This window comes from Strix uralensis, chromosome 4 (assembly GCF_047716275.1).
Source record: "Strix uralensis isolate ZFMK-TIS-50842 chromosome 4, bStrUra1, whole genome shotgun sequence".
Taxonomy (NCBI): domain Eukaryota; kingdom Metazoa; phylum Chordata; class Aves; order Strigiformes; family Strigidae; genus Strix; species Strix uralensis.
Window position 1 is genome coordinate 116412517 of NC_133975.1, and position 27167 is coordinate 116439683.

Sequence of the window (27167 nt, forward strand, 5' to 3'; positions counted from 1 at the left end):
GAGAGTTGTCAAATTGGCACAGACATCCTCAGAGAGGTGAGCAAGTATTTTCTCATGGAAATACAACCTGACATTTCTCCATCAATGACATCCACGTGGAAGAGAAGAACCTGAGTGGGCTGCATTTGTATTTTAAATTTCCACATGTCAGCCCTCCAGCACCAGGACCTGGTGAGAGCTGGCAGCAGCTGGAGCAGACCTCAGCATTTTCTTTCCTTCCTACCCACAAGTCAAGAGTGGCCTCTTTGTTCAATCTTTATTTACTTAAAATATTTTAAACTGATTCTCTCAGCTGGATACTTGTTTTGATAGCATACATTGGCCATTAAAAGGCTGATTTATAACATTCTTCATAATTCATGAATAGGTGTATCTCAGTGGTTACTTTCTACTGGAGCAGGAAGTAAGAACAGCATTTTTAAGAATGACCACACTCTTGCCTCATTTCTTTGGAAAAAGAAAGTTGTTAGTAACTGTTTTGATATAATTTTAATTACACTGAACTATCATTGCATCAAGAATGCAATTCAAATCAGTAAGACCAGCCACTGATTAGTCATTTTTCAGTTGGGTTTACAATTTTTCCCATGAAGAGGATGCTCTGAGTATATTGCTCAACAATCAACAGCAAAAAGGGACGGTTGAATTTAACAACAGGAGGAACAGAATGAGGAAGAAAATCTGTGCCAGTGACTGCTGCAGCCTCTGTGCCATTCTCATGAATCTTCAGCAGTGCCTTGTGAGCAGCCTAAAATGAAATACAGCAAGAATGAATTTATGTGGAGGACGAGGTGTGAAATGATTAAAATTAGCACAAAGTTAATTCAGCTACTGCCTTTCACAAAAATTGCTGGTAGGCCAGGAACCTGTAAGAAGGCCACTATAGCCCGTGGTGGTTTTTTTAGCAATGCTTTCTCAATAAGCAAGTATTCTCACATCCAGAGTTCCTCAACGCAAGTGTAGCCAACACAGACCTTAGGGACTGCACACTTTGTGGAATTAGTTAAAAGTAGAATATTCAAGCAAATTCGTAAGGAATGACAGTTTCAGAGGGAAAGGAAGTTCTGCTCTGTATGTATCCCTAATAGCACTTGCGTTACAGTTTAGCCAGTAGAAATTCAGCTTTGATACTATTTTTTTTATTATTGTTGGGCATTTTTAATCTTTTTATTTTACTAGCCCCAAAATGTTAGAACATTGTAATTGCTGCTTTCAGAATGGCTGTAAGAATGCTAGCCTTCGTCTTCACTTCATCTGTTTTTCTTCACGCTATTTTCAGGAAATGGGATGTTTTCCTCAATTCTGGTCCATCTTACATGATTAGCACTCATCAGGGCCTTCAATGGTGGCAGAAGTTTTAAAATCCTTTAAAATTATAGAATGCACATGATAGAAAAAAACCACTTTTTCTGCTAGATATGCTGGTGCAAGGCATCCCCAACACAGATATCCACATGCAGAAACTGGGCTGTGTTTAGTTCCTGGGATAAATGCTACACCCCTCCCAACCTTTGCCTGTCAGACTGAAGATATTACACTTATCTCCAGATCTTGATGAAGTCTGAGAGAGTTTAAGGTTACTTTATTAGCTAAATGTTTTCGTTCAGAGTATTAGCCAACCCTAGCAATAAGTAAAATTTCACAACTTGGCTTAGGGCAAGACAATTGACTATTGAGGAATCCACTGACCATTGTTTCTGCTGACAAACTTACTTTTGAAACCTTCACATCAGGCTTTCCTGTGATTCCAGACAGATCAGCCCAATCAGAAAACACATCAGTTACACCCAGATTCATTAACATCTTCTTTAAGTCATAGGTGCCCAAAATTGATAGTTTTGGAATATACACTTCTATCCTCCTGTTAGTTCAAAAGAAAATTATGGTAGTTATTGCAATCAAAGCATGTCTTAGACTGAAGACTCCCAACCTGCTGGTGGTTCTTCTGTGCTAAAATGTTAGTCTTTTCATCTGAAAAATATGGCAAAAAAAGAAGATGGGAAGACGATGGTCTGGAGGATGGGAAAGGAGAACGACATCAGCTGGGCTTTCTTGTAGGATTCTGCAAGATAGTCATTTGATGGGAGAGCAAGCAGCAGCGGTACCAGCATTTTGGGGACTAAGTTTGTGTTCTCTTTCTAGCCTTGAAGGTTTTTTCTTTTGTAATTCCTATTTCATTCCCTCTGAAGGATCTGATTGCTATGTTGCAATATTACCAGTCTTAACACATTGTGCTTGAGACAAGGAAAATAGAGACACTTAACATCAACTACATGTGTGGTGAAAAAAATTAAATTTCCCAACTTACAGATATCTTCCCTCATCGCAAGGCAATGCTGACTCTAATTTTTGCTGAAATTATCAAATAATTCTGTCTGTCCCTTTATATCTATTCCATTGCTTAAATCTCCAATCAACAACAAAGGCTAATAACAGTAAAACCTGATCATAGTATTCAGACTTTGGATTATGACTACCTTGAATCATCAAATCAAAATTCTATATTTACCGTCTTTCAAGTGATTTTTCCCATTTAGACACAGTGTCTTTTGTCAGGGCATCTTCCAACTGTTTCATTTTTCCTTCATTGGGCAGGATAAACAATGCTGCAACATCTCCCTTGTAAGGAATCTGCACCACCTCACAAGACAGTTTCCTGTCAGAGTATGTTTTATAAAATCCATCTCGAGTCATCATCTTCACTTCAACTGAGGTCTTCGCATTCACATGGAAATAATCCTTGTGAGTCCCCTTAATATTGAAAGGATTTTCCCAGTAGGCTTAAAACCAAAAGAGAAAGATTGCAGTCGAATGCTTAGTTCAAGGAGGATAAATTAATATAGTTCAGACTAATGCACACCAGATAAACCCTTATCTGAAGATTTACACTCATATTTGAAGATCAAAGGTATTCCAAGTTTATTAAAGATCTTGTCCCTGTCATCTTTGCTGTAGTGTGTTCAGTAACAACTAAATATCCTAGGTTAAATTTTATACGGACTTGTACAACAGTTTTCTAAGTCAGATAAATTAAATGAAGTAATTCATTACATTTTAGTTGAAGAAAATGAAAGCTGACCAGGATCCAGTAAGTTACTTCCGGTTTCAGAATATTACTTGTAAAGCAAGTTCCACAGCAGTTGTCTGCCTTTTAAAAGGTATGTTAAGGTCCTTCCATGTTTTTTCATATGTTCTTCATCTTGTAGCACTAAGTAAAAGCTTACATGCAAGAACAACTTGAACTTTTGGGCCTGATCATAGCTGTATTATGGTAAATGGAAGAGGGTTTCAAGGGCTTTAATCTTCAAAAGGGCTTTCTCTTGATGTTTATTCAACTGAATTTTCCATGATATTTTGTTTTGTATTAAATCAGGTCATTCACTGAATAAATACAGTATGTTTTCTTTTTTAAAAAATATTGAATAGAAATAAAATAAATGGAAAAAGAAATGTATATTATATAGTACTCTGGTTACTTTATAAGTTCAACCTTTCCTTCCTGCCTCCTCAGTAAAAAAAATATACTCTGGTATCATAAAGAAATGCCTCAGACTAAGACACCTGAGACTAGGGTACCCAAATTTAATAAAGTACTTGAAATAAAATCTGTTTTGCTGAAAGTTCATCTATTTCCAAACATGGCTTTCTGGGTGGTAAATTTCATGTCTGTCTTGCATGCTGCTACAAATGGATAAAACATCTAAGAGGAAGTTAATCATTGCCAAAGCAGTGCATTTGCAAGTACCTCTTGGGATATGTATAATGTGATGACAGGCTGTAGAACATTTAGACTCCAACTCCAGAGGTACCTACCCATTTAACAGGCATGGATTGTAAGTAAATTAAAGTGTTTGGCAATATTTGTTAATTTGCATCTTTTGAATTTATTTTTCTATTTCATACAGAGTGCAAAGACATTTTAATTTTTATAATAATAAGTAGATAAAATCTGACAGAAAAATTTAAAAATACACAAATCTGTTGTGCTCTGGCAGTTCCCTGAAACTTGAAGATTGCAAATAAATGAACTTTTATGCATAGGAGCCTAAACATATGCTAGAAAAATTTAGATGTGGAAGAGGTTTCAGTGTGTGTGAACTTTCAATGTTCCTTGTCATAATAGCCTAATCTTAACACTGGAGTTTCTTTGAAAAATAATTCAGAAATAATCTAGGGTATTTGTTTTAGTGCAGGTGAAACCGAGGTACTGCAGTAAGTAACACCTATGTAACTTACCTTTGAAATAAATGTAATTAACGATTACCATTAGAGTGTTTGGATCAAGGTCTTTAAATATTTGGTTTATATTCCCATGGGTTTTGTTCTTTATATGATCATTGATCTCTTTTTTAGCTTCAGTGGAATTCCGGAAGTTACTAGAAAAAACTTTTCCTTTGTACAGTTTTTTGATGTCCTTCAGAAATGTTTTCAGTGGCTTCAGGTGTTTGTCCATGAACAGGGTGTTCCCCATGCTCAGTTGCACCTGGCTGCCAGGGCGGTTCAGCAGGAGGAGGAGATGACGAAAGCCATTGTGTATTTCCTCCTCCCTGGTGTCGCTGAGGTTAAAGGCCAGCCCTTCCAGCACCTGAGCCTGGCTGGTGGCTCTGGAGCCCAGGGCCAGCAGTGCAAAGGCAGTGGAGATGCTGACTGGGGAAAAGAAAATGTTCTTGCCAGGTTCTTGGGTGGTTGCTTGCCTGTAAAACCGGAAGGCAAAGTCTGTGTTGCTGAGGACTATCTGTTGGCAGGTCTCAAGAGGATCTCCCCCATGGGGATGCTGGTCCTGAGGGTCAGTTGCCTTGGTCTCACCATTGTGTTGGTTAGTCTGGGTCAGGCTGTGGACAGTGAGGTGAAGCATAGCCACCAGCAAGCACAGCGGAAGGGTGGCCTTCATCGTTCTTCACAGCTACTGTGTGGACAAAGAATGAAATGATCTTGGATGCTGGAGGTCAGCTGTGTCAACATCTCATCTTTTATTTCTATCTGCTACTGCCTTCAACAGCTATCTGGTAATCACTGTTATCTCCTAACCTGCTCCTTTACTATGGATGTGTTTTTTAAATCCTCATGCTTCTGAGTTTATTTGTAATTCCTATCCATTTCTGCCCACTTCAGTTCTGCTTTACTCCAGCTACAAAATCCCCTTGTTACTGGAGAAAGAAACATGTGACTATTAAAGAAAAATAAGAGTTAGAGGGAAAGAACAAGTGAAAAGGCAGGGGGGTTTGTGTTGGTTTTGGTTTTTGGTTTTTGTTTTGTTTCTGTGTAAATCTGTTTTATAATGAGACAGCACATTGGGAGCAACTCAGTTCTTTTATGTTTATCTCTAAGAACTCTCAGGATTATTATGCTGTTAGTGACTGAATGAGGCTTATGTCAAATGACAGTGCTATGTCAATGGAAAACAATACAAGATTGCTGTGCTCAAAAGTGGTATTCCTTCTCTTGTTCCTGACTCACTTTAACATACAAAGTGACTAATTACAAGAGAGCTGGTAAAAGTGTTCTGCTTCAGTATGTGATTAGATCAGAATATGTTGCTTTATTTTAAACAACCACTCATATAACGCATGTCTTCCAGATGGATTCCTCTCTGTGTGTACCCTCCCCATCCTGGTCATGGGAGGGTGAGATCACTGATGTCGGCTTGGCCCCTCCTGTCTTTCCAAACTTTCTGTCAGTAGGAAAGCCTCCTTTCATAAGGCAAATAGCTCTGTGGCCAGAGTAGTGCTCAGCAAAGAGCCTGTCACCTTGGCTGTTTCTGATAACTGTAGCCACTTTTTGTGTGTGTGTATTGCTTTTTCTTTTACAGGTTAGACAAAGAACGTGTTGGGATGATTTGTAGTGTCTAGGATGTTTAATCTGTTAGAAAACAGGTAAGAGCTACTCCAATTAAAAATTTTATTAATGACTGGAAAAGCAACTCCAAATAGCCTTCAACTACTTGAGGCGGAACACCTTCAGGGAAGAAGATCACATGAGTTATCTGCTCAGCCCATAGTCAATGGCACAGGCATTCAGAGACATGGGTTCAGCAGAGTAGATGAGAATTTTACCGGGGTTTTCCCCACTCTGTGTCAGCACTCTGACCACCAAGATTTGGCTGAAAAGGAACCAGCTTGTTCTTCTGTAGCTTTGCTCTGTGAGATCTGAGTAAATTGGGACTTACAGAATAGGTTGGCAGAGCAAAATCAATTTGTGAATCCTGTCTGGGTCATGTTAGTGTAAACAAGCTCATTCACCTCAGTTTCTGTTATCTGGTTGTAAGCTTTAGGGAACATTAGTAAGGGAAAAAAGTATGATTGACATTTGGGAAGTCAGAATACTTCCCCCTTGTTAATGAGACAGATTTCTTCTAGATGTGAAAGAGCTATTTGGGATAAATATTCAGAGCAGAGTGATACTCTGTGGAGCTGCTATAATGTAACCCCACAATTTGCTATTCAGTATTTCTTGAAATTAAGTTCTGCTGTCATTCAAGTGCTTAGAAACCGGGTTTCACCCTTGAAAGCAGATGTGTTTCATGACTCTTTATCTAAATGCCATACAGCTGCATCAAAATCATTAAAGTAAAGATAACTGGGTACTTACATTACATTCAGAAGGGTCTTGCTCTCACATGGGTTGTGCTGTTTCTTGCTGCTTTACTCATACTGCTGTTTTTCTCTGTTAAACATTACATGGCTTCAAATACATACAAGGCTGAATGCTGATGAAGCTAGTTTTCTTGGACATTGTATGCATATGTCCACATCTCTCCATTTCAAACAGAGAGCAAAGACCATGGGGCCCAACTGGTCAGTAGAGTGGAGTGTTACATCCCAAAGGGTATGCAACTCCTAAGCAAATATTTATTGGAAATGAGATTTTTGTGCCAAGGGTAGCTACTTTGCCCTATACGCTACCTGAGAGGGAGATAACTGTTTATCTGGAGACAGAGTTTTGCCCAGCACTAAGCTCTGAAGGCCAGGCTCAGGGTGAGGGAGCTGAAGGGAGCACCACTTGTGCTCAGCCATGCTACCCAGCCTACTGGACTCCACTTAAGTGTCAACATCTCCGCTTTTATTTCTACACAGTAGAGACCCCACTGGTCACTCTTCAGAAGCCAATGAGTACTCAGGGCTCAGTGTTGGGACCATTTCTGTTCAACAGCTTTATTGATGATCTTGATAAGGTCATAGAGTGTATTATCAGTAAATTCGCAGATGACACCAAGTTAAGCGGGAATGTCAATCTGCATGAAGATAGGGTGGCTCTACAGAGAGACTTAGATTGGATCGGTGGGCCAACGTTAACAGGATGAGCTTCAACAAGGCCAAGTGCCAGGTCCTGCACTTGGGCCACAACAACCCCATGCATCGCTACAGGCTTGGGGAGGTGTGGCTGGAGAGCTGTCTGGAAGAAAAGGATCTGGGGATTCTAATTGACAAGCAACTGAACGTGAGCTGGCAGTGTGCCCAGGTGGCCAAGAAAGCCAACGGCATCCTGGCTTGTATTAGAAATAGTGTGACCAGCAGAAGCAGGGAGGTGATAGTCCCCCTGTACTCTGCACTGGTGAGGCCACACCTTGAGTATTGTGTCCAGTTTTGGGCACCTCAATACAAGAGGGATATCGAGGTGCTGGAGCGAGTGCAGAGGAGGGCAACGAGGCTCGTGAAGGACCTGGAGAACAAATCCTGTGAGGAGCGATTGAAGGAGCTGGGACTGTTCAGTTTGAGGAAGAGAAGGCTGAGGGGAGACCTCATCACTCTCTACAACTACCTGAAAGGACATTGTAGAGAGGTTGGTGCTGGTCTCTTCTCACAGGTGATTAGTGACAGAACAAGGGGGAACGGCTTTAAACTGCAACAGGGGAGGTTCAGACTGGACATTAGGAAAAAATTTTTCACAGAAAGAGTGGTTAGACAGTGGAATAGGCTGCCCAGGGAGGTGGTGGAGTCACCATCCCTGGATGTGTTTAAGGGTCGTTTAGATGAGATGTTGGGGGATATGACGTAGGGGAGAACTTTTACAGAGTAGGGCTGATGGTTGGACTCGATGATCTCAAGGGCCTTTTCCAACCTGAATGATTCTATGATTCTATGATACTCTTGGCCTTATCAATAAAGAGGGTACTTCATTCATTCATGTAAGAATGGTGAATTTTAACTGTATATTGAATGGTAATATTTTGGACACAGTGTCTCCTCACAACCTAGTAATTCTCTCTGTATCTCTGTTAAGGACCACTTAATATATCAAGATCTGAAAAGCACTCAATGTAGACTTTAGCACTTGAAAAAAAAAAAAAAAAAAAAAAGCTGTAAAAATGTGTGCCATCACTGTGAGTACCCAAACAACCATACTGAACAAATGCAACTGTTGTAACATATATAAACAGTAAACCAAGGCACAGTCCCCAATCTCTCAAAGAACAGCAAATAACAGAAGAGAGCAACCCTGTACCATTAACCAGTAACAAATCAAGGCTGTCTCAAACAATAAGTATCAGTCTTCTTGTAAAGATGTATTCTGATTTCCTGGGATTCTTCCAAAGGAAGATATGTGCTGTGAAGCCAGCTGACCAGCATTCATGGCTGGATGACCTGCTTAGATGCATGGCTTTATCAGCCAGCCAGGAGAATGCTCAGTCCCTCTATGCCTCTGCTGCACCTTGCAGGACTTGTTACCACCTGCTCAGGAAGGGGTGGCACAATTCCCTGGATCCTGAAGAGCCAAGGAGCTATGTAAGTAAAACAGTGTAAGCACAGCTGTTCCCAGTCCCCAGCTGTGCTGCTTTCAGAGATGCTTCTTCATCTACTGGGAACCATGGCCTTGGTCATGCATCTAGGTTCCCTGCACAGTATCTACAGTCTCAGCACTTTTTTTTTGCAGAGTACAGCTGAACTCTGCTTGCTCGTTTTAGATATAGCCAAAGTTTGCCATTTATTATTTTGGTTTTGAATTTGTAATTTTTCTTACTAGAGTGCCAGTTGCTGCTGTCCCCTGGAGCACTTGTGTAGATCAGGTGAGGCTTGGTGGAGCAGCCAGCCACAGAACCACTGCATTTGAATTAAATGAAAGTATAAACTAGAATGCTTGATTGCAAAAATGCAGTCTTTCAGGAAAATGGAGTGAGATGCTCACAGTGCTCCAAGACAGGCTGTTGGCTGTTCTGTGCTGCTCTTTTAGTCATACAGCTGAGCAGCATTAAGCATTTACACTTCTGTTAATCATTACATGGATCAAAACAAAATTAGCTGAGGATGCAGATAAATGCTGATGAAACTATTTTCCATCCACACTTAGCCATGCAAAGCAAGTAGAAGTCAGTGATCGCAGGGTCAGCTGGCTTTAATGTTTGCTGTCCCCAAACATGCATAACTGCCATAGGCAAACACAATTTGGAGAGAAGAGGTCCATGGTCATGAGCAGCTGTTCTACCAGATATACCTTCCTAGCTTATTGCTAGCTGATGACACAAGTGCTAAAACATCTGAGGTGTGTTATGGCCTGACTTGGGGCTTTAGTTCCCTGACTGTGCAGCTTGGACACCTGCTACAACATGCTAAACCAAGCTAACTTTCTGCTATATGAAAAGCAGATCAGAAGAGGTAATTAACATGTAACTTGATTTCCCCCCCCCCAAATGGACTTAGCATCAGTTCAGAAATAGTTCAACACTCAGAGGCTTTCTCTGAGCCTTGGTTTAGTAACATTGAAGAGGAAGCCTGGGCAGTGGAGTCCACTGTTCAGCTGCACAGCCAGCTGAAGAGGAAGGTAGCAGGAGAGGGATTCAATGCTGCAAAGAGTTGTATGCAAAGTTGGGGGGTAATTCTGGATTCCTTGCATGACTCTGAGGTGAACCAAAGCATGCTTCAGTACAGTGAGAAAACTGTGGCAGAGACACAAATGCAAATGTTTTTGCTGTTCAGACATTCATCTGTATTATTCTCTTGTTGAAAGTCAACATGGATTGATTTTGAAACTCTTTCAAAATCTGCCTCTCTTTGCTTCAATTATTGGAGTTCTCATGAGGCGGTGGCTTAAAGAAGAGGTCCATTGTCCTACCAGGGAGATCAGCAGAAGTTCTGCAAGCCAACAGCTGGTCCACCACAGGACCTGCTTCTGAAGAGAGTAACCTGTAAAATGTGCTTATGCTGCTACATTGATTTACATCATAGTTCATTCCTAACCATGTGCCTGTACTCACACTATTTTACTCCAAGTGTCTCTGGTACGAGCTGCCTAGCCCCATTCATCAACAAATGCTCAGCAAGCCTTGTAACCTCAGGCTAGGGCTGCCCTGCTGAATGCAATGCACACCCTCAGCATCACCCTATATAAACATTTTCTCGGACTGTTACATAACTCTCTTGTTATTTTGGGCTCTCTGAAAGAAAAACAAAACAAAACAAACAATGGCAATGTCTCAGGGCAACAGAATGTCAGCCTTGGCTGAGAGAAGACTCAGACCAAGTGCTTGTAGAGCAGACACAGACAGCCCACTCCTGAAGATCTATAACATCCACATTATATATCACATCTGGTACAGACATGAACCACTCTATACCAGCTGGCCCAAGGCTGTCTTCATGTCCCATCCACATTCACCATTGCTTACCCCAGCACTCAACTCTAGCTGAAAGGATGCAGTCATTGTGGGAGAGTCAGAGTTAGGTTGAAGAACCTACCTCGAGAATGTCTTGTAGACATACATGGTTGCAGTTAGATTTTCCCATGAATTTCCATTCTTACAACAGGACTGAAAGGTCTACCTGCCACTGACCTTCAAGTCAGCAGGGAAGGAGGAGGCATGGAAGATAAACCACACTCAGACTGGTGGTGGTTCATGTAGAAATCTTCCCTGCATTTCTTTTTCTGAAAATATTTGGTTTAGCTCTGTAATCCCATTTGACAGATCCTGTATGCTTATTTATACTGTAGATGGAGATTAATGAGATCTCTAAATTAGGAGCTTGTTACCCTAATGAGTCTTCAATATAATAATTTGCATAATTCAAGAGATAAAAATATCCATTTCAAACAATGACTATGGAAGTTACAGATGATGAATGGTATTGTCAAATCATCCAGAAGGAACATAGATCTGATTCTCATTGAATCTAGATAGAACTGGAATTCACATATCAGTCAAGCATAATACAGAAGTTCAGTTCCTGACTGCCTTTAAAATCATGACTTTAGGAAAACAAATTTCATAGTTTTAAAACATATTCAAGATTTTCTTTAGATATCTTCTAATAGTTATTTGTGTAAAAAGCACTCCCAACTAGAGAAGCGCAATGGGAAACACAACGCAGCTATAGAGATGTGCAAAAAGGTTGTGTTGCCATTTTCATATTGCAAAACCCTGAAGATATTTCAGCTCTAAAACCTCAGTAAAGAAAGCACATGATCCCATTTTATTTCATTCATTAAACACTCAAAAGTTTCCTGTACATGTATAGTATTTATTGACTCAGAGAAAAACTGTAGAATTTATGTATTTTATAGTTTTCTGTGTCATGTGGAAAGCAAACTTCTTACACTGGAATGGCTGGAACCAGATTTTCTAAATCCATGTTTATGAACCAAACCAAAAATATCTGTACTTCATGCTTACATTTGGCAGATGCTTGAAAGAAATGTTAAGGTGTTTGATATTTTCTGGCCAAGTCATGTTTTTATCCAGGAGCCCTGCTGTGACTTAAAGAGTGCAATTTTAAGACGCCAACTTTGAAAACTCCAGTTATGCTAGTGGAAAGTTTGTCCATGGAAAAGTCTTACTGGTCTTAAGTAGCTGTTATTTAACCTTTTTTTCTGAGTAGTAAAGATCGGCTTAAAAGAGACTTTTTAAAAACAGCAACCTAAAATCTTACATTAGACATGCAAACACAGGTTCTGGATACACTAAAATGTCTCTCTGGCTTGCTTCATTTTTCTCTTTAGCACATTTGCTAAAGAAACACAATTTTGCTCTTAGCTCTAATATAAACATAGTTCATGTGCAAAGTTGTTCTGATATATTGTGGTTAAACTTTCATGGGAGACAACCATGTTGATTTTTGTAACTGATATTAAAGAAAATTAGCCTCATGTTTTTACTTGGTTAGAGCTGTAATAATTGGTGAATTTCTGTGAACAGTTACACGGTTGCTGTTCAATGAGCCGTGCCTAACAAAGTAATAAGGTTTAATTAGCCCAACATAATCTGACAGCTTGTTGCTGGCACACTATCTGTCAGTACAGCTGGCTAGTGATGCATGTATGCATATGAAATAAAGATCACTCCTTGCAAGTTTTCTTTGCTTTTCAAGTATTGCATGGTTGAATTCTTACAATTCTAAGTTGTCTTCTCATATAAATTTTGTGTCCCCCTGTCAAATTTCAAAACAGAATCACAGAATCACAGAATCGTCTTGAAGATCACAGAATGACCTTGAAGATCATCCAGTCCAACCATTAACCTAACACTGACAGTTCCCAACTACACCATATCCCTCAGCACTATGTCGACTCAACTCTTAAACACCTCCAGGGATGGGGACTCCACCACTGCCCTGGGAAGCCCATTCCAACGCCTAACAACCCGTTCTGTAAAGAAATGCTTCCTAATATCCAGTCTAAACCTTCCCTGGCGCAACTTGAGGCCATTACCTCTTGTCTTATCACTTATTACTTGGTTAAAGAGACTCATCCCCAGCTCTCTGCAACCTCCTTTCAGGTAGTTGTAGAGGGTGATGAGGTCTCCCCTCAACCTCCTCTTGTCCAGTCTAAACAACCCCAGTTCCCTCAGCCGCTCCTCGTACTACATGTGCTCCAGACCCTGCACCAGCTTCGTCGCCCTTCTCTGGACACGCTCGAGTAATTCAATGTCTTTTTTGTAGTGAGGGGCCCAAAACTGAACACAGTAATCAAGGTGTGGCCTCACCAGTGCCGAGTACAGGGGTAAGATCCCTTCCCTGTCCCTGCTGGCCACGCTATTTCTGATACAAGCCAGGATGCCATTGGCCTTCTTGGCCACCTGGGCACACTGCTGGCTCATGTTCAGCCGGCTGTCAATCAACACCCCCAGGTCCCTCTCTGACTGGCAGCTCTCCAGCCACTCCTCCCCCAGCCTGTAGCACTGCTGGGGGTTGTTGTAGCTGAAGTGCAGAAAACAAGTCTCAGTGAATAACATTAACATGTTCTTTGTTTTGACAGAGGCTGTTTTCAAGCTAATCGTTGGTAATACCTATATGAAATTCATATTCTAGTTGTTTGGGTATGTCAAAAGTTTGGATCACCCAAGAAACCACAATCTGTGTGGCCAGGCCCCTAAGCCTGTAATATCTCCAATATGTACCATCATGTCAAGGGTGCAAAAGCCTTGAGTACAGTGCAGAGCTAGGCTTCTCAACGCAGCATTAGGCCTGAAGAGAGAGAGTCACAGTTTCTTACAGCAACTCTGTAACCAATCAATATGGCAGAGAAATATTAAAACTTGGGGATCATAATCAGACATTAAAACATTATATTTCTGAAATTGTCCCTCTATACAACACATTTTACTTTTAAAGAGAACATAGTCAACAAGTGTGCCAGTGTGTTTTCCCTATAGGTTTTTGTCCCCATGCAACAAATCTTAGAATCAAGGAGGAAGGAACCTCCAGAGGTCATCTAGCCCAATCCTCTTATCAAAACACACCTACTTAGATCAAGTTCCTCAGGGACATGCCTCCAAGTACAGGGATTTCACAATGTCTCTGGACAACCTCTTCCAGTATTTAATTACCACATGGTAAAAATATGTTTGTAATTAGAACTTTCTGCATTCAAACTGTTCATTGATTTTCTCTTCACTTTCTGCCAGCTTCAGAATCATGCATCTTTTTGTCATTATTGAGAAACTTCTGGGATTTGATGTACAAACAGGGCATTGCATTTGCTCAGCTGGTCCTTGCTTAGCAGTAATTGAAAGAAAACCTCCATGGACATCCTGCTCTTCTGTCTCTGTCAGGTGAGGTCTTTGTGTAGCCAACTCTACATGGATGCTTTGCCCCCCCAGGAGAACATTGCAAAGGTAGTAGAAAGGATCAAAAGAGAGAATAAAATGTTCTTGTCACCTTCCTCTGCCATGACCGGCTTGTAAAGCTTAAATGTGAAGTCAGCATTGTTGGTGGCTACCTTGAGATGAGTCAGGTTTCAGCTACGTTGCTGCTTTCCAGAAGATGACTGAACTCAAAGACCAGCCTACAAACAATGAGAAAAAAGTGTTTTAATTAATGTCTTTGAAGGAGTTTCTAAAGAAAGACTGGAACACCCATTAAATCCACAGAGTGCCAAAAATAATTCCTCATTTTTGCCCACAAAAATGAGATACAAGGCTTAGGTCTCAGTGGTTAGTTCAGTGTTGCCAAACTCCATGAATACTGAAGTGTTTAGAGAAGCTGTTTTCCCCTTAAACTTCTCTTGACCTTTCATCATCTTCCCCCACCCAAATTCCACCTCCATCCAAAGCACACATGATATCTGACTGGAGCGCTTTGGAAAGAAAACAGAGCTGGATTCCTTGGGGGATCATGGGAAGAACATTTTGGAGATCAATATCAGTAAAAAAGAAGCTAGATAAACATAGTCTTTACTGCTAAAAAATTGAAAGATGGGACATATCAGACCCCTCTTACTGTCTCTGAACTAATTTGATCTTTCGATTTCACTGTGCTGAATTAAATGAAGCTGTATATCTGTTATGCCTTCGTTTGTGCAGCAACACAACTACAGAAAGGATTTATTTTTTAAAGAAACAAGAATTAAAACTACGTGTGTTTACCCCAACTGTGCTGTGGTCCTCCTCTTTTTCTTAATTTCTCTTTAGTGCGGAAAGTGAATTATTTCTTTAAGGAACCTCAACATGTTATACTATCCAAAAACCAGCCAAAAAGTGAGTCACCTCAGAATGGAATAGTTCTGAGTTCCATTTATGATTCATAGGACTTTACTGAATTAGTTGAAGGCAAATGGGTCTAAATTAAACACTGGTTTTAACCACTGTACCAGATCTACAAAATCAAAAAGAGAGGTAACCATCATCTCACTGAACTAGGCAGGGAGTAGTCTTTGAGCAGGTACTGAGGTGGCAATTACTGGCAGTTAAAAAAGATATAAATATGTCTCAGAAGAGAAACTCCATTTTCTGCAGCACTCTAAAACTGCTACATGGTTTGGTGCAGGGAGAGTGCCATGTACTTCTGAAATAAGGAAGAAGGAGCAAGAAGTGATTGTGTCACATCAGCTGCCAGCTCCTACACATGAGCTTGCCTTGAAGAAAGAAGTTCAGGAAGCCTGCCCCAGAATCTCAAGGATATGCAAAAACTAGAGTTGAAAGCTTAAAACAAAAACCTTATATATGCCATACAGCACATAAATAAAAGTGTCATGCAAAAATGACACAGGAGTGGAAAGTTAACAGAAGGGCAGAATCTTTATTCTGAGTGTTTCCAAGTTTTAAAACTTTAAGGACCTTATGTGGCTAGTGTGTGAGGGGCAAACCCCAGCCAACCTTTGGACTCCAAGCAATGGAGAAGCAACAGTGCAGTTGCACTTGCATGGATCTGAGCTTGTGCCCTGTGACTAAACATCTAACTGATGGAAGTAAAAAGTTCAGTGTTCAATCCTCTCCCATTTCCTTTGGTTGTCTTTCCATTGGCATAACTGTCTGGATTATTTATGCCAAAAACTTTAACATAGGCTAATTAAGTTCCAGTCAAGCCTTAGAAAGACTTGAAGTCTGCCTTGCATGGTAGCCTGCCCAGAGAGATGAACTAATTAGCCCCAGTGTACTGCCAGGCTGCTCTTGTTTCCTGCTTCTGTGTCTCATGGCAGCTGCAAGAGGGACCTCAGCTTGTTTCTCTGCTTCTCACAGCACAACATGGACATCTTGGTCACCTCAGTAACTCCACTCTCCCTCTCATCTGCTTCTTATGGATTCTGCCTTTTTTCAGCAAAGAGCAGTGCTCTTCAAAACATGACATGTTTCTTCACATGAAGAACCTCCAAGAATATTTCTCTTTTCTCATCCTTTCACAAGAGTAGATATTTTCCAAGTCCTTGCTTTACAGAGAGGTGATTCCCTTTATCACCACTGTCAAACCCACCCTTTTACACACGTGAAGTAAGAAACTGTACCCTAAGTAACACAGGTGACATGGACTCTAATACAAGTGTTATCTCATGTTCTCACCACTTGCAAGATGCCCCCTTAGCCAAGGTGTCTTCTGCTCTTTGTTCTATTGCTTGCACTGTCATGCTTACACAGCATAAAGCAACTGGATAAGAAGGTAAAAACAATTCTGGAGGCTGTAAATCAGCTTCTGAGGAAGGTCTCTTCCTTCTTCTCTTTTTTTCAATGCAGGCATCTAGTGGTTTAGGTGCCTTTAAAGGTATTGTGATAAAAGTCCGAGATGTATTTTTCAATTAACTCATAAAAAACATTTGCAGGTCCATTTAAACTGGAGAAATCTCATAAGAAATGTCAAAGTCAGCCACCCAGAGGGAATAAGAGTTATGAAGAATGGGATGGAAAGCCAACAGCCTCAGCTAGAGCATGGGTTTTTTTATGGAGCCATCCATTTCTGATGGGCAGTATAAAACTACTTCTTTCCCAGTTCTTTTGCCCAGACTAAAATGGTTTATGACTGAAATTGTTTCTGATTTATGAAATTGTTTCTGGTTTATTGCAATCTTAGATTTCTAAATATTGAACTATTCCTGGAAAGGTGAAGTAGGAAGAGCTAGTGAGATGTTCTGACAACTCTGTAACTTCAACCTCTGAGGCCATAATCTGGAAGCAGTTTTCAGCAATCGAACTGGTCCTCAGGAAAAGCATTCTGTGAATCTTCATCTGGAAGAAATCTGCAGCCAAAGCCTGGAACCAGGTAAACTTCATCATGCGCAGGAGGGAAGTTTCAAATAAGAAAGTAAATGAGTGAAAGGCAACAGTACTTCTAGTGATTGACTTGCCTGTGTGCGTCAACATCTAATTATCATAATACTGTAAAGTCTTCATTTGTATTTTCTGAATAGGAGAGGAATATCATGCTATATGTAAGACAAAAATGACCAAACCATGTTGTGTTTGAAGAAAAGAAATATAATTCTTTGCCAAGCTTTTGCAGGAGTCAAATAACCACAGACCTTCCATTCTTCCCTATAGAATTTTTTTCTCCTGGCCAAATGACAGAGCACAAGCCAGGAATCTAATATATAGCAGAATTACTGAAAACTATTAAACTCCTAAAAATTATAGGAGAAAACATTATGGCTCTCCATTAAAAAGGCTTGGAAACATTTGTGTGAAATGCATTCATTTGTTTTGGTCTGGCTTTTGCAGTCTCTTAGCAGCCAGTGGTACAATTAAATACACTCCAGTCCAGAAAACATTTTCTAGATCCATTACAACAATGAAACTGTTGATGCTTTCAGATCCCCCCATTCTGAGCCCCAACCATACTTCACATAGGTGATTACATTGCTGCTAATTCCATCTGACATATGCCAGGGGTATGCATGTGGTATCTGGGGTTACCAAGGCTCTGTGAAGGCTCCAGAAAAGCACTGTCTTGAGCAATACTTCTCTCACAAGGGCCTCCTGAGCCTAGGCATTAGTGTGATTAGCAGGTGATGGACGTTGGCTATGTGGATCTCAGCCACATCACTTTCATAGCTGCCAAGTCCCTGGTGGCAACAGAAACCAGGTTTTCAGCCCTGAATAATCACCAAATTCTTTGAGAACTGAGAAAATCACATAGAAGTGCCCAGGAGTATCTGTTAGTTACTAATGGTGTAAAAATTGCTAGACTGCCTGAATACATAATGAAATACACGACATCTGATTTTGAGAAATCAGACACCCCCAAGTGATGGGGCTGTTTTCCTTCAGGGATAACTGTTTTCCCATTAAGGTAATGATGTGGGTTTGTTGATCAATGATGAGCATGAGGACAGGCATGCTGTCATTAAGGGGAGACTCTTAATCCACCATCCATGAAGTATCGTGGGGTTAACCCCCACCAGAATTTTATAAACCTTGCTAAAGTCTTTCTTTGTCATTATGTCCTAAGGGTGACATGCAGAAAGAACAGTATCATACACTACAAGAATGTAATAGGTTACTCAGTATCAAGACAATGCTGACAAGATGTGACTATTTAGTTGTTATACATTAGAAAACAAATTAAAAGGTGATTACTTTGCAAAGGACCTAAATTATGGTATGATTCTATGAGATCTCCTGTTTGATGAGGATACACTGACATCAGAACCATGCATCTCAGCTCTGTCAGGCATTTTTCTCCTTAAACATCCTGTGCCTTCTACCATTGTCAAAAGATGGGTTCTTATTTGTGCTTACATTTAACAGAGCACTTGTAGGTCTTTCCAGCAGAATATGCAATTTGGTTTCCAGCCCATGACCTTTAAGGCTGTTGCTTATGTTATATGACTTTAGTTTCTTCCTAACAGATGCTGCACAGCACTGGGAACAATGACAGACCTGCGCATTGGTGCTAACCGCTGGCTGTTTGAAATATGTTATTTTCTTTCATTTACTTTAAGCATATTATTTCCCTCTCTGCCCCCACATCCATATACACTTTGCTTCTTTTTTCTTGTTCCTTCTTTTCTTATATTTAGCACTACTCAAAATTGCTGCTAGTTTTCTTCCAATGTCCTTTGAACTTCACACAGTTTGTAGATAAGGGTTAAATCTATCTCCACCATGGATTAATCCTGGTTTATGAGCTCCTTATTTATACTTTTAGACTTTGTTTCACTTCTGTAGATAACTCCTCCTTCCTAGTTATGGCAACAAATGCACAGTTTACTGCTATTCCCACAATGCTTGTTTTCCTTTTCTCCTTATTTCAGAGAGCTGCTCAGTGTGTGCTGTTCCAAAGCTTCTGCTGTGCTGACAATTCTTCTTTGGCTGTTAATCTAAAACAGCCTTTACAGAAGACTACTTTCAGCCATACCATCACAGATTTCTCTTAGGGTCCACATAGGCAAGGCTGAGGTTGCAGCTCCGGCGCACGCATGGTTGCAGGTGCTCCCACATCAGATTTGCGTGTAGGTTTCAGTACAGGCTGGGGTAGAGGATGTCCTTTGCACTTTATCCCTCAGGTGGTTCATCAGCTCAGCTCCATCCTCCAGCAATATCACTGGATTGAAGTGGCACACCACAGTACTTACACACAGCAACAGAAACTCTTGACTAGCTAGGAGGAAAGTCCTTCCTCTGTTGCACTGGGGCTTCTTAGTCACAAAATTCACAGTCAGCAAGCAAACAAAAAATCAAAAATCTAGGAAAGAAGAAGTAAAAAAATGGTAGATTGAAAGAAGAAACACTGTACTGAACAAACCATGACTGCACTGGGTTTGTGACAACCTTAAGGCTGACAGTTTTGGGGGGGTTGTGCAGTCCTTCTGTACTCACTTTTTACCACACAAATTTGCTGTCTGCTGCACTGCTTCCAGTGAAGGGCATTCCCTGATTTTTGTCAAAATAGAAAGAAAACCAAGGCAAGACACATGTATATGGGCCATACTCCCATTTGAAGGTGATTCCCTATAAACATGATATTTTTTGGTTATCCAGTTCTTAATTCAGCTTGATTTTTCTCCACTCACTTTCAGATGAGTTAAGCAAGAAGGTTACCTCTCAAAGTGAGATCTGATTGGCAAAATACTGTTTAGATAATTTTTTCCTACTAACGAACAGAGGCTATTGATCTGAGGTCTGTGAGGAAACACAAACATAAAGTCTCTTGGTATTCACCTACAGAGTCATTTGTCATTGCAAAGCTGGACTTTGGCACACCATCTTGAATTAGCCTTGAGATTTGCCAAGAACTTTTACATGATCTTCTGTAGAATCAGTTTATCTGTATTACACCAAGACCAAGTCCTTATATGTTTACATGTATGAAGCCAACTGTTTGTTACTAAATATTGAACTGACTAAATACAGTTATGAGTAAGAAACTTTTGTCATTGGTTTTTGTGGTATTGAGGAGGGCTTTTAGAGTGAATATCAGGTGTTACATGGCTGGCAGACAGATATGGAAAGGCTCTTATATTCCTTATTGGTATACTTACAACTACAATTTACTAATATCGATAGCATTAATTCAATGTCAAAGAAAATAAAGATCCCCAAACCAATCAAGATAATTATATTTTAGAAATATTCACCACAATTTTTAAGTTATATTTTTCACAGACATTTTAAAAGACTAATGTTGCCATTTATGTTTTACTTTTTTTTTCCTACCTGTTTGAGATATTCTATAACAAAAGTTTTAATCAATCTGTAATTTGTGATTTCATTGGCTTTCTATATTTTAATAAGACATGCTAAGGATGTTGATTTAAAAAATTAAAGAAAAAATAATAAAATAATTTAAATATTTACTGATTTGTGTTTCTTTCCTTTCATAACCATACAAATATCTAGTGTAGCTGGTGTGTTAAAACCCTGTCAACTGAGTCACTGTAAAACAACACAATAGCAGTAAGTTAGACTTAAAAACCTTAGGTGAAAAGGTACAAATGCCAATTCACAGTATGTTTTTACTGTATAACAGTAATCCACTGTTAACATTTAGAAAGGTGACTTCTCAAATATTACCTGTTTTTTGTATGTGTGTCTATGATAGTTTAAAGCAGGTTAATGGTCCCTAGGAAAGCTCTGCTGTTCCTACTGAGGAAATTCAAACTCCCTGGAGTTATAATTTTTCATTCCTTTTCCACCACAGTCTGACAAGCCTAGCTGGAAAGTGAAGGCAGTGTCAGTAGGAGAAAAGGGAAATGACAGTGACAACAAATCCATAAAAAGGAAACTGGTGCTATGTCATGCACTGCTCCACCATACTTATCTCAGAGCATTGGCAATAGTAGCTATATTAGCAAGGTAAAACAGAGTCTTTTTGCTTGTATGCTTCCTTCCTTATTAGAATAAACATTATTTGTAAGGTGGAGGAAGGTAAAACAGATGCACTCATCAACCCTTTACATTGGAGTGTCCTCCAGTGTCCTAGTCACTGATCCTGCAGCTTCATGTCATACTTGGTTAGAAACCAAAGAAATTAATGGAAATTCACTCCAATATTAAGGGAATCTGCATTTAAAACTAGTCATCAAAAGTTAGTGGATTAAACAGACAGGACTTACACCTCACACCTCCTTTTCCCTATTTCCCTTCTCGTGCTCTCCCATACACACACCGTGAGTGTACAGCAATAACTATTTCATCCAGAATCTTTGAACCATCTCTAATACCCCATGGGAGCATGTCAGGAAGGGCTTCTTACAAAACCTGTGAAAAGTGACTTGTATCTTGTTAACACTACAAGCTATACCTGGCTGCAGACTGGGGGAAATACCAGTGACTTTTGGACAAGGAAAAATAATTTTTGCATTTTAAGACATTAATAATGTACGTAAGGATAACAGTTGAAAGATGAGCACTAGTACATAGTGTTATGCACACATAAATGTTTTTCTGGATCACAGGAATTTAGCCAGCAATGTGCGAAAGTGCTTGCCCTCTGGTCAATCAGTCATTTTTCAGAGGGTTTACAATTTTCCCTATGAAGAGGACGGTGCGGGTGTATTTATCCAGAATCACCAGGAGAAAGGGCCTGTTGAATCTGACTCGAGGTGGGTGAGGAAAATCGCCAGATCTCCAGGTAACCTCCTTCACTGTGACCCCCACCGCTTCAGTGCCATTCTCGTGAACATTCAACATGGCTCTGTGGATCACCTGCAAGGACACAAAGCAAAACAGCCTCCAGGTGACAACCCAGCAAGAAGAGAGCAGCCTGCCACCCTCCTCGCTCTTGCCGAAGGGAGCCCTGACTGGGGCAAGACCCAGAAACACCAGCCTCTGGGATGGTCATCACCAGCCGCTCTCCTTCCCATCGCAGCACAATCAGCCATCAGACCACTCCTGCTAGCTTCCTTCAATGCATGTACAGAGAGTGACCCTCAAACAGCAGACAGCCAAAAAGCACTCAAGATGACTGATGGCAAGAAACTCTGGAAGCAAAGAAACCTGGTAATTTAGCTTAGACTTAGTTTTGCCTTTGGCAGCTTCATGTATTATTGTGAATTTACCCTATCATCTAGCCGAAAAAAATAACTTTTTGAGAGCACTAGAAGGGCAGGAATAACAGCCTTTTGCCCTCTGTAGGCAGAATTAGAGGAAATTTTACCAAAACTAATGTGCTACCATTAGATACTATTGTTTAGTAGCCAAAAGAACATGTAATTATATGTATGTCTTCTTCCTTGTCCTTGAATTATGTATGTATAACCCCTTCTAAGCATGTTTGGCTTCAGGTTTAGGAAGGACAGGGCTTGCTTTGCCTCCAGACTGGCAGCTGTTGATGATTGAATGATGCTTCAGAGAGACTGGGATAAGCTTTTCATGGGATATTGTCAGGTTCCTGGGAACAGACAAATCCCGTGGTCATTGTGTTTCAGGTGCTGACTTACTTTTGAAACCATCAGTCCAGGCTCCTCAGTAATCCCTGACAAATCAGCTTGTTCAGTGAACAGATCAATCATACCCACTTGTTTGACTATCCTTTTCACGTCATAGGTACCAGAAATAGAAAATTTTGGAATGTGCAGATGTATTTTTCTGTAACAAATAATACAAATAGGGACAAATTGTCATCACTCCTCAATGGCTACGGTATAGTGAAAATTCACATTTATTTTTCTAATTGTTAAAAGTCTGCTCTCAGGATTCAGATAGCGCTTCTAAGCAAGTTAGCTATCTAACGTGGGGAGTTGGAGCAGCATGAGCCCATGTTTTCCTCTGCCTCCACAGTGGGGTTCAAGGAGTGGGGTAGAAGACAAAACTGTACCAACTCTGTGGCAGAGTTACTACTGTGAGCTAGCAGGTTTTTTTCCAAAGATCATATCTACTTGTCCTAAGGCTGTTTGAATACACAAAAGGGCCTGGGCCGCCACAGAAATAGCTGCAGTAATGGTGAATGAATAAAATTTCTGCTTTTATATACAGTGCCCTCAACACCCTAACACCCAACAGCCACTCCATTTTAGTTTCAAAATGCCCATATGAAACAAGGGTCTGTTAACTTCATCATAGTGCTAAGCAACATGTGATGGAACCAGGAACTCAATCCAAGATGGATCCCAAGTTCAATGCCCTATTTGTTCACTACCCACAGTTTTTTTTCATTTTCCAACTAAGAAAAGAGAAGTCCTGCACAGAGAGGGACCATTAAGTGAATATAGTTCAGTAAAATGACCCAGCCTTTAATGTTTTGTCTTGATGAGTTCAACACTACTAATCTATAACATGGTCACCTCTCACCTTAGTAAAAACACTTACCTGTCTTGGAGAAACTTTTCCCATTTAGATACAGTCCTTTTCAAGAGAACATCTTCCACCTGCTTCATCTTCCCTTCATCAGGCAAAATAAATAATGCTGCAGCATTTCCATTGTAAGGTATCTGAACCAGCCAACAGGACAGCTCTTCATCAAAGTAATTTCTGTAGTAACCCTTTCGATACATCATGTCAACTCTTACAGACGTTTTCCGATCCACAAAAAAGTCCTCCTGTTTTGTATATGAAGTACTGAAGGGTTTCTCCCAATGGGCTTATGACAAAAAGAAAAATAATATGGTGAAATCTAGAGAGAAATGGTCCCAGTGAATAAACCAGGGTCTAGTCCCACAGCCTTCCTTTGATAAGAGCAACTATCTTTTTCAAGCTACTTCATCCTCGGGTGTTATAGCATTGCAGATCTTTTTTTTTAATTATTCTTTCATGTGTTTAAAACAATTATAGACAGATAATACTGAAAACACCATCCTTCACTACAGCATGAGTCTATAATCATATTAAAGAATTTACCAAACATAGAGATTTATATCTTGCACTTCCATTTGTTAAAAAAATCCAGTCTTTCACTCAACCAGGTGAGGACACATTTATACTGACAATAAATATACGTGGTTTTATAGCAATATATTCCAGATACTGAACATGGCTTCCTCCATTTAAAATATTTAAACTACAGTTTCTTTCTCTTAAGTTTTCATTCTCTGTAATAAGCAGTGGACAACTAAGTTAGAACCTTCGCATCCTTTGATATTTCTTACCTTTAAAGAAGACATAGTTAACAAGAACCATTGCAGTGAGAGGATCAAGATTTTCCACTAGTTTAACAATTTTCCCATTTGTCTTTTCCTCAATATAATTGTTGATCTGATTCTCAGCACCAGAGGAGTTGTTAAAGTCAGTAGAAAAGACTTCAGCTTCATAAAAGCTTTTGACATCATCCAAGAACTTCTGTAGTGGTTTTAGTGTCTCTTCTATAAAAAGGGCATTTCCGAGGCTCAACTGGAGCTCACTATCTGAGCGGTTCAGCATGTGGAGGAGTTGGCAAAACCCTTCATGTATTTCCTGCTCCTGAGTCTTTTTCAGGTTAAAGGCAAGCCCTTCCAGAATCTGCGTCAGCGTCGCTGACTTGGCACCGAGTGCCAGCATTGCAAAGGAAGCAGAGATGCTTATGGGTGAAAAGAAAATATTTTCATCAGTTGCTTCGGATGCAACAAGCTTGTAAAATGAAAATGCAAAGTCAGCATTGCTGGGAACTAGTTTGACAAAAGTTTTGTTCTTAACTGGATAAATTCCTCCCCCATGAGAACTGCGTCCTGGGTAATATGTCCCTTTAGAATTATCGTGCTTATTGTGGTAACGAGGATGCTGATGACACTGGGCAACAGCATACAAACCAGCCAGCAAGAAACACAAGGAGAAGGTGGTCTTCATTTTCCTTTTAACTGTTTCTGGAAAAGAGATAGACATACAAAACATGGCATGGAAATTAATTTCTTCTTGCTGTGTTCTCCGGCCAAGTAAAATGAGGCTCTCAGAACACACTTGTTCTTCAAAATCCCATACTTGGATATTTCACATTCCTAACGCATGCCAGTGATCCCCAGAAAGAATATGCTTCCTGATACACTATATAACCAAAACCTCTCAAAAGAGGTAATTTTGATCATATTAACTTTTAAAAAACAGGGTAAGACTGAATTTCTAAAAATTTGCAAATGACTGGAAGCTTGTGGCCTTTTCCCCAGAGTAACTGGTAAAAGATGTTTTTGTACTCAGTACTGCAGGATGGCTAATGCAGCTCTGTTAGTCTTCCTTAATTCATCAGATAATTAGAGAATTAAATCTGTGTTAAATAAAAATGTGATATAAACACAGATCATACTGTCTAGAACCAAAATTACAAAACACTTTTACAGTTTCTTCAAAGATAAAATATCAGATCACTGTGGTAGTGAAGTCTATAAGCATCTCTACTGTTTCCAAAACAAATTTTTATTTAATTATGTGAAGTATCTTCCTTACTAGCAGCCAGTTCTTGCTGGATTTTGACATGTTTTGATTTTTTGCGTAACAGGTATATGCCTTTGTTTACATGAAAAAATGAGCCCTTCCCAGGCAACAAGATAATCCCCCAAAATGAAATGTCCAAATGATCCAAGGGAAAACTAAAAGGGTACTTACAGTGCTACAAAAAGGATCTTGCTGTGTACATCTGGTCTTGTCTGCTCCTTCTTGTCTTCAGTACCATTGAACAGGATTAAGCAGAGCACCCCTGTTAATCATTAGTTAGTTCAAGTAAAAATTGCCAATGAGCATGCACAGCAGCAGAAATGACGCTGGATATTCTGGACAGTTGTGCCTCAGTCAGACACAAGCTAGTAGTGCTGGGTGGTGGGACTGCGGATGAGAGGGAGTGGAGCAGGGACTATATCTCCTGCTGCTTCCATGCTTGTGGATTGACACGAGCAGCCTGCTGCTGTGGGTGCCTGGCAGGATTTCCATACCCTTCATGGCTGGAGCTGAATGCTGTGACTTTGTGTGAAGGCCACCCCCTACCTGGGTCTGGCTGTGGGGGACAAAGCCTCCAGCACAGTTCACCAGGATGCTCAGCCTCCCTGCCAGACCGTTGCTCTTAGCTTGGTCCTGAGGGATGGATAAATGGGGTGGGGACACTGCCAGAGTTGTAACCTCTCGATCAGGATTTCAAAACCGGGTGAGCCTCTTCAGATTTAGAAAGCCCTTCTGCCTTATTGTATACCTCAGTCACAACCTTTAACACCATGTTTAATGATTTTGGGTCTTTTCCTAAGGGGAGCAAACTGTATGTGATTGGTGAATGGTCTCTAGATTTCCTTAGAGTGTAACATATGACATTACCAACCTAGTGAGACATTTCCAGCAATACAGCTGTTCACTCATCGCTGTTGGCCATTGGCTGTGACTGGGTATTTTGGGAGTTGGTGAAGAGTTTTCTTCTGTTTTTTCAGAAAATACCCCACAAAACCACCACCACTAAGAAACAACACTTACATTGGACAGTTCCAGAGACTGACTGCAAAGAGAGCCATGTGGCCAGTGAATACCTTGCTTCCTCAGATTAGTCTTCTTTAACACATGCAGCTGAAAAGAGCCCCAGCAGCACACAAACCAGACTGCCGATTCACCTTTCAGCCAGTGGTAAAGATGACATGCTGGCACCACTGGATGATATTCAGAGTTGAATATCGTATATAGACCAACCACTCAAGGGCAAATTAAGGCAGGAAATTAATTTTTTATCTGATCTGACTGCCTTCTGTGGGACTCCTCTCCATTGTATAGGATGGTTTTGTTGTTCCACTTTTCAGCTATAGTGTCATTCCCCTATTGTAGATGTGCAACATACAATCTATATCTTGTTGATTCCACATTGCCTGAACACTGCAAAATGTTGATGGCAACCATCAGATTTTGAAGTGAGGGTAATATCCAAAATTTGTAAATCACTGAACCATTGATGGGTGATCCTATAAGTGGATTATGAACTGTTAAAATATAGACATCAATGTATGTGGTCAGTAGCCTATTACAGCTTATAAAAGAGTGAATAAGATTTACAGGATGGAAAACAGGAACTTAAGTATTTCCAGTCTAGCAAGCTCTGTAAATTTATACCAATAATCCTAAATCTTTATTAATAGAGATCAGCTTGTCTATTAGCAGTGAACGAGAAAGGAAACAAATGGAAGGATGACCTGAAGGATGACTCCTTTTTAAGTAGAGATGCATG

At 40.2% G+C, this 27167-nt stretch overlaps 2 protein-coding genes across 3 annotated transcripts; both read right to left on the reverse strand.

Moving 5' to 3' along the window:
- Positions 1 to 244: 244 nt before the first annotated feature.
- Positions 245 to 6689, reverse strand: LOC141943431 (alpha-1-antitrypsin-like). The gene is made up of 5 exons (XM_074868688.1): positions 6589 to 6689; positions 4237 to 4906; positions 2510 to 2780; positions 1714 to 1861; positions 245 to 748 (listed from the first exon to the last, which is right to left on the reverse strand). The coding sequence occupies exons 2-5, from the start codon at positions 4889 to 4891 to the stop codon at positions 557 to 559; spliced, it is 1266 nt and encodes a 421-aa protein (XP_074724789.1). The 5' UTR covers positions 4892 to 4906; positions 6589 to 6689; the 3' UTR covers positions 245 to 556.
- A 13483-nt stretch (positions 6690 to 20172) lies between these two features.
- Positions 20173 to 25591, reverse strand: LOC141943430 (alpha-1-antitrypsin-like). Of its 2 annotated transcripts, XM_074868687.1 has the most exons (5): positions 25580 to 25591; positions 24157 to 24846; positions 23381 to 23651; positions 22513 to 22660; positions 20173 to 21778 (listed from the first exon to the last, which is right to left on the reverse strand). In XM_074868687.1, the coding sequence occupies exons 2-5, from the start codon at positions 24827 to 24829 to the stop codon at positions 21572 to 21574; spliced, it is 1299 nt and encodes a 432-aa protein (XP_074724788.1). In that variant the 5' UTR covers positions 24830 to 24846; positions 25580 to 25591; the 3' UTR covers positions 20173 to 21571. The 2 variants fall into 2 exon arrangements, with proteins under 2 accessions (XP_074724788.1, XP_074724787.1); XM_074868686.1 differs by lacking the exon at positions 25580 to 25591 and having other exon boundaries at positions 24157 to 24874.
- Between the last annotated feature and the right edge of the window lie 1576 nt (positions 25592 to 27167).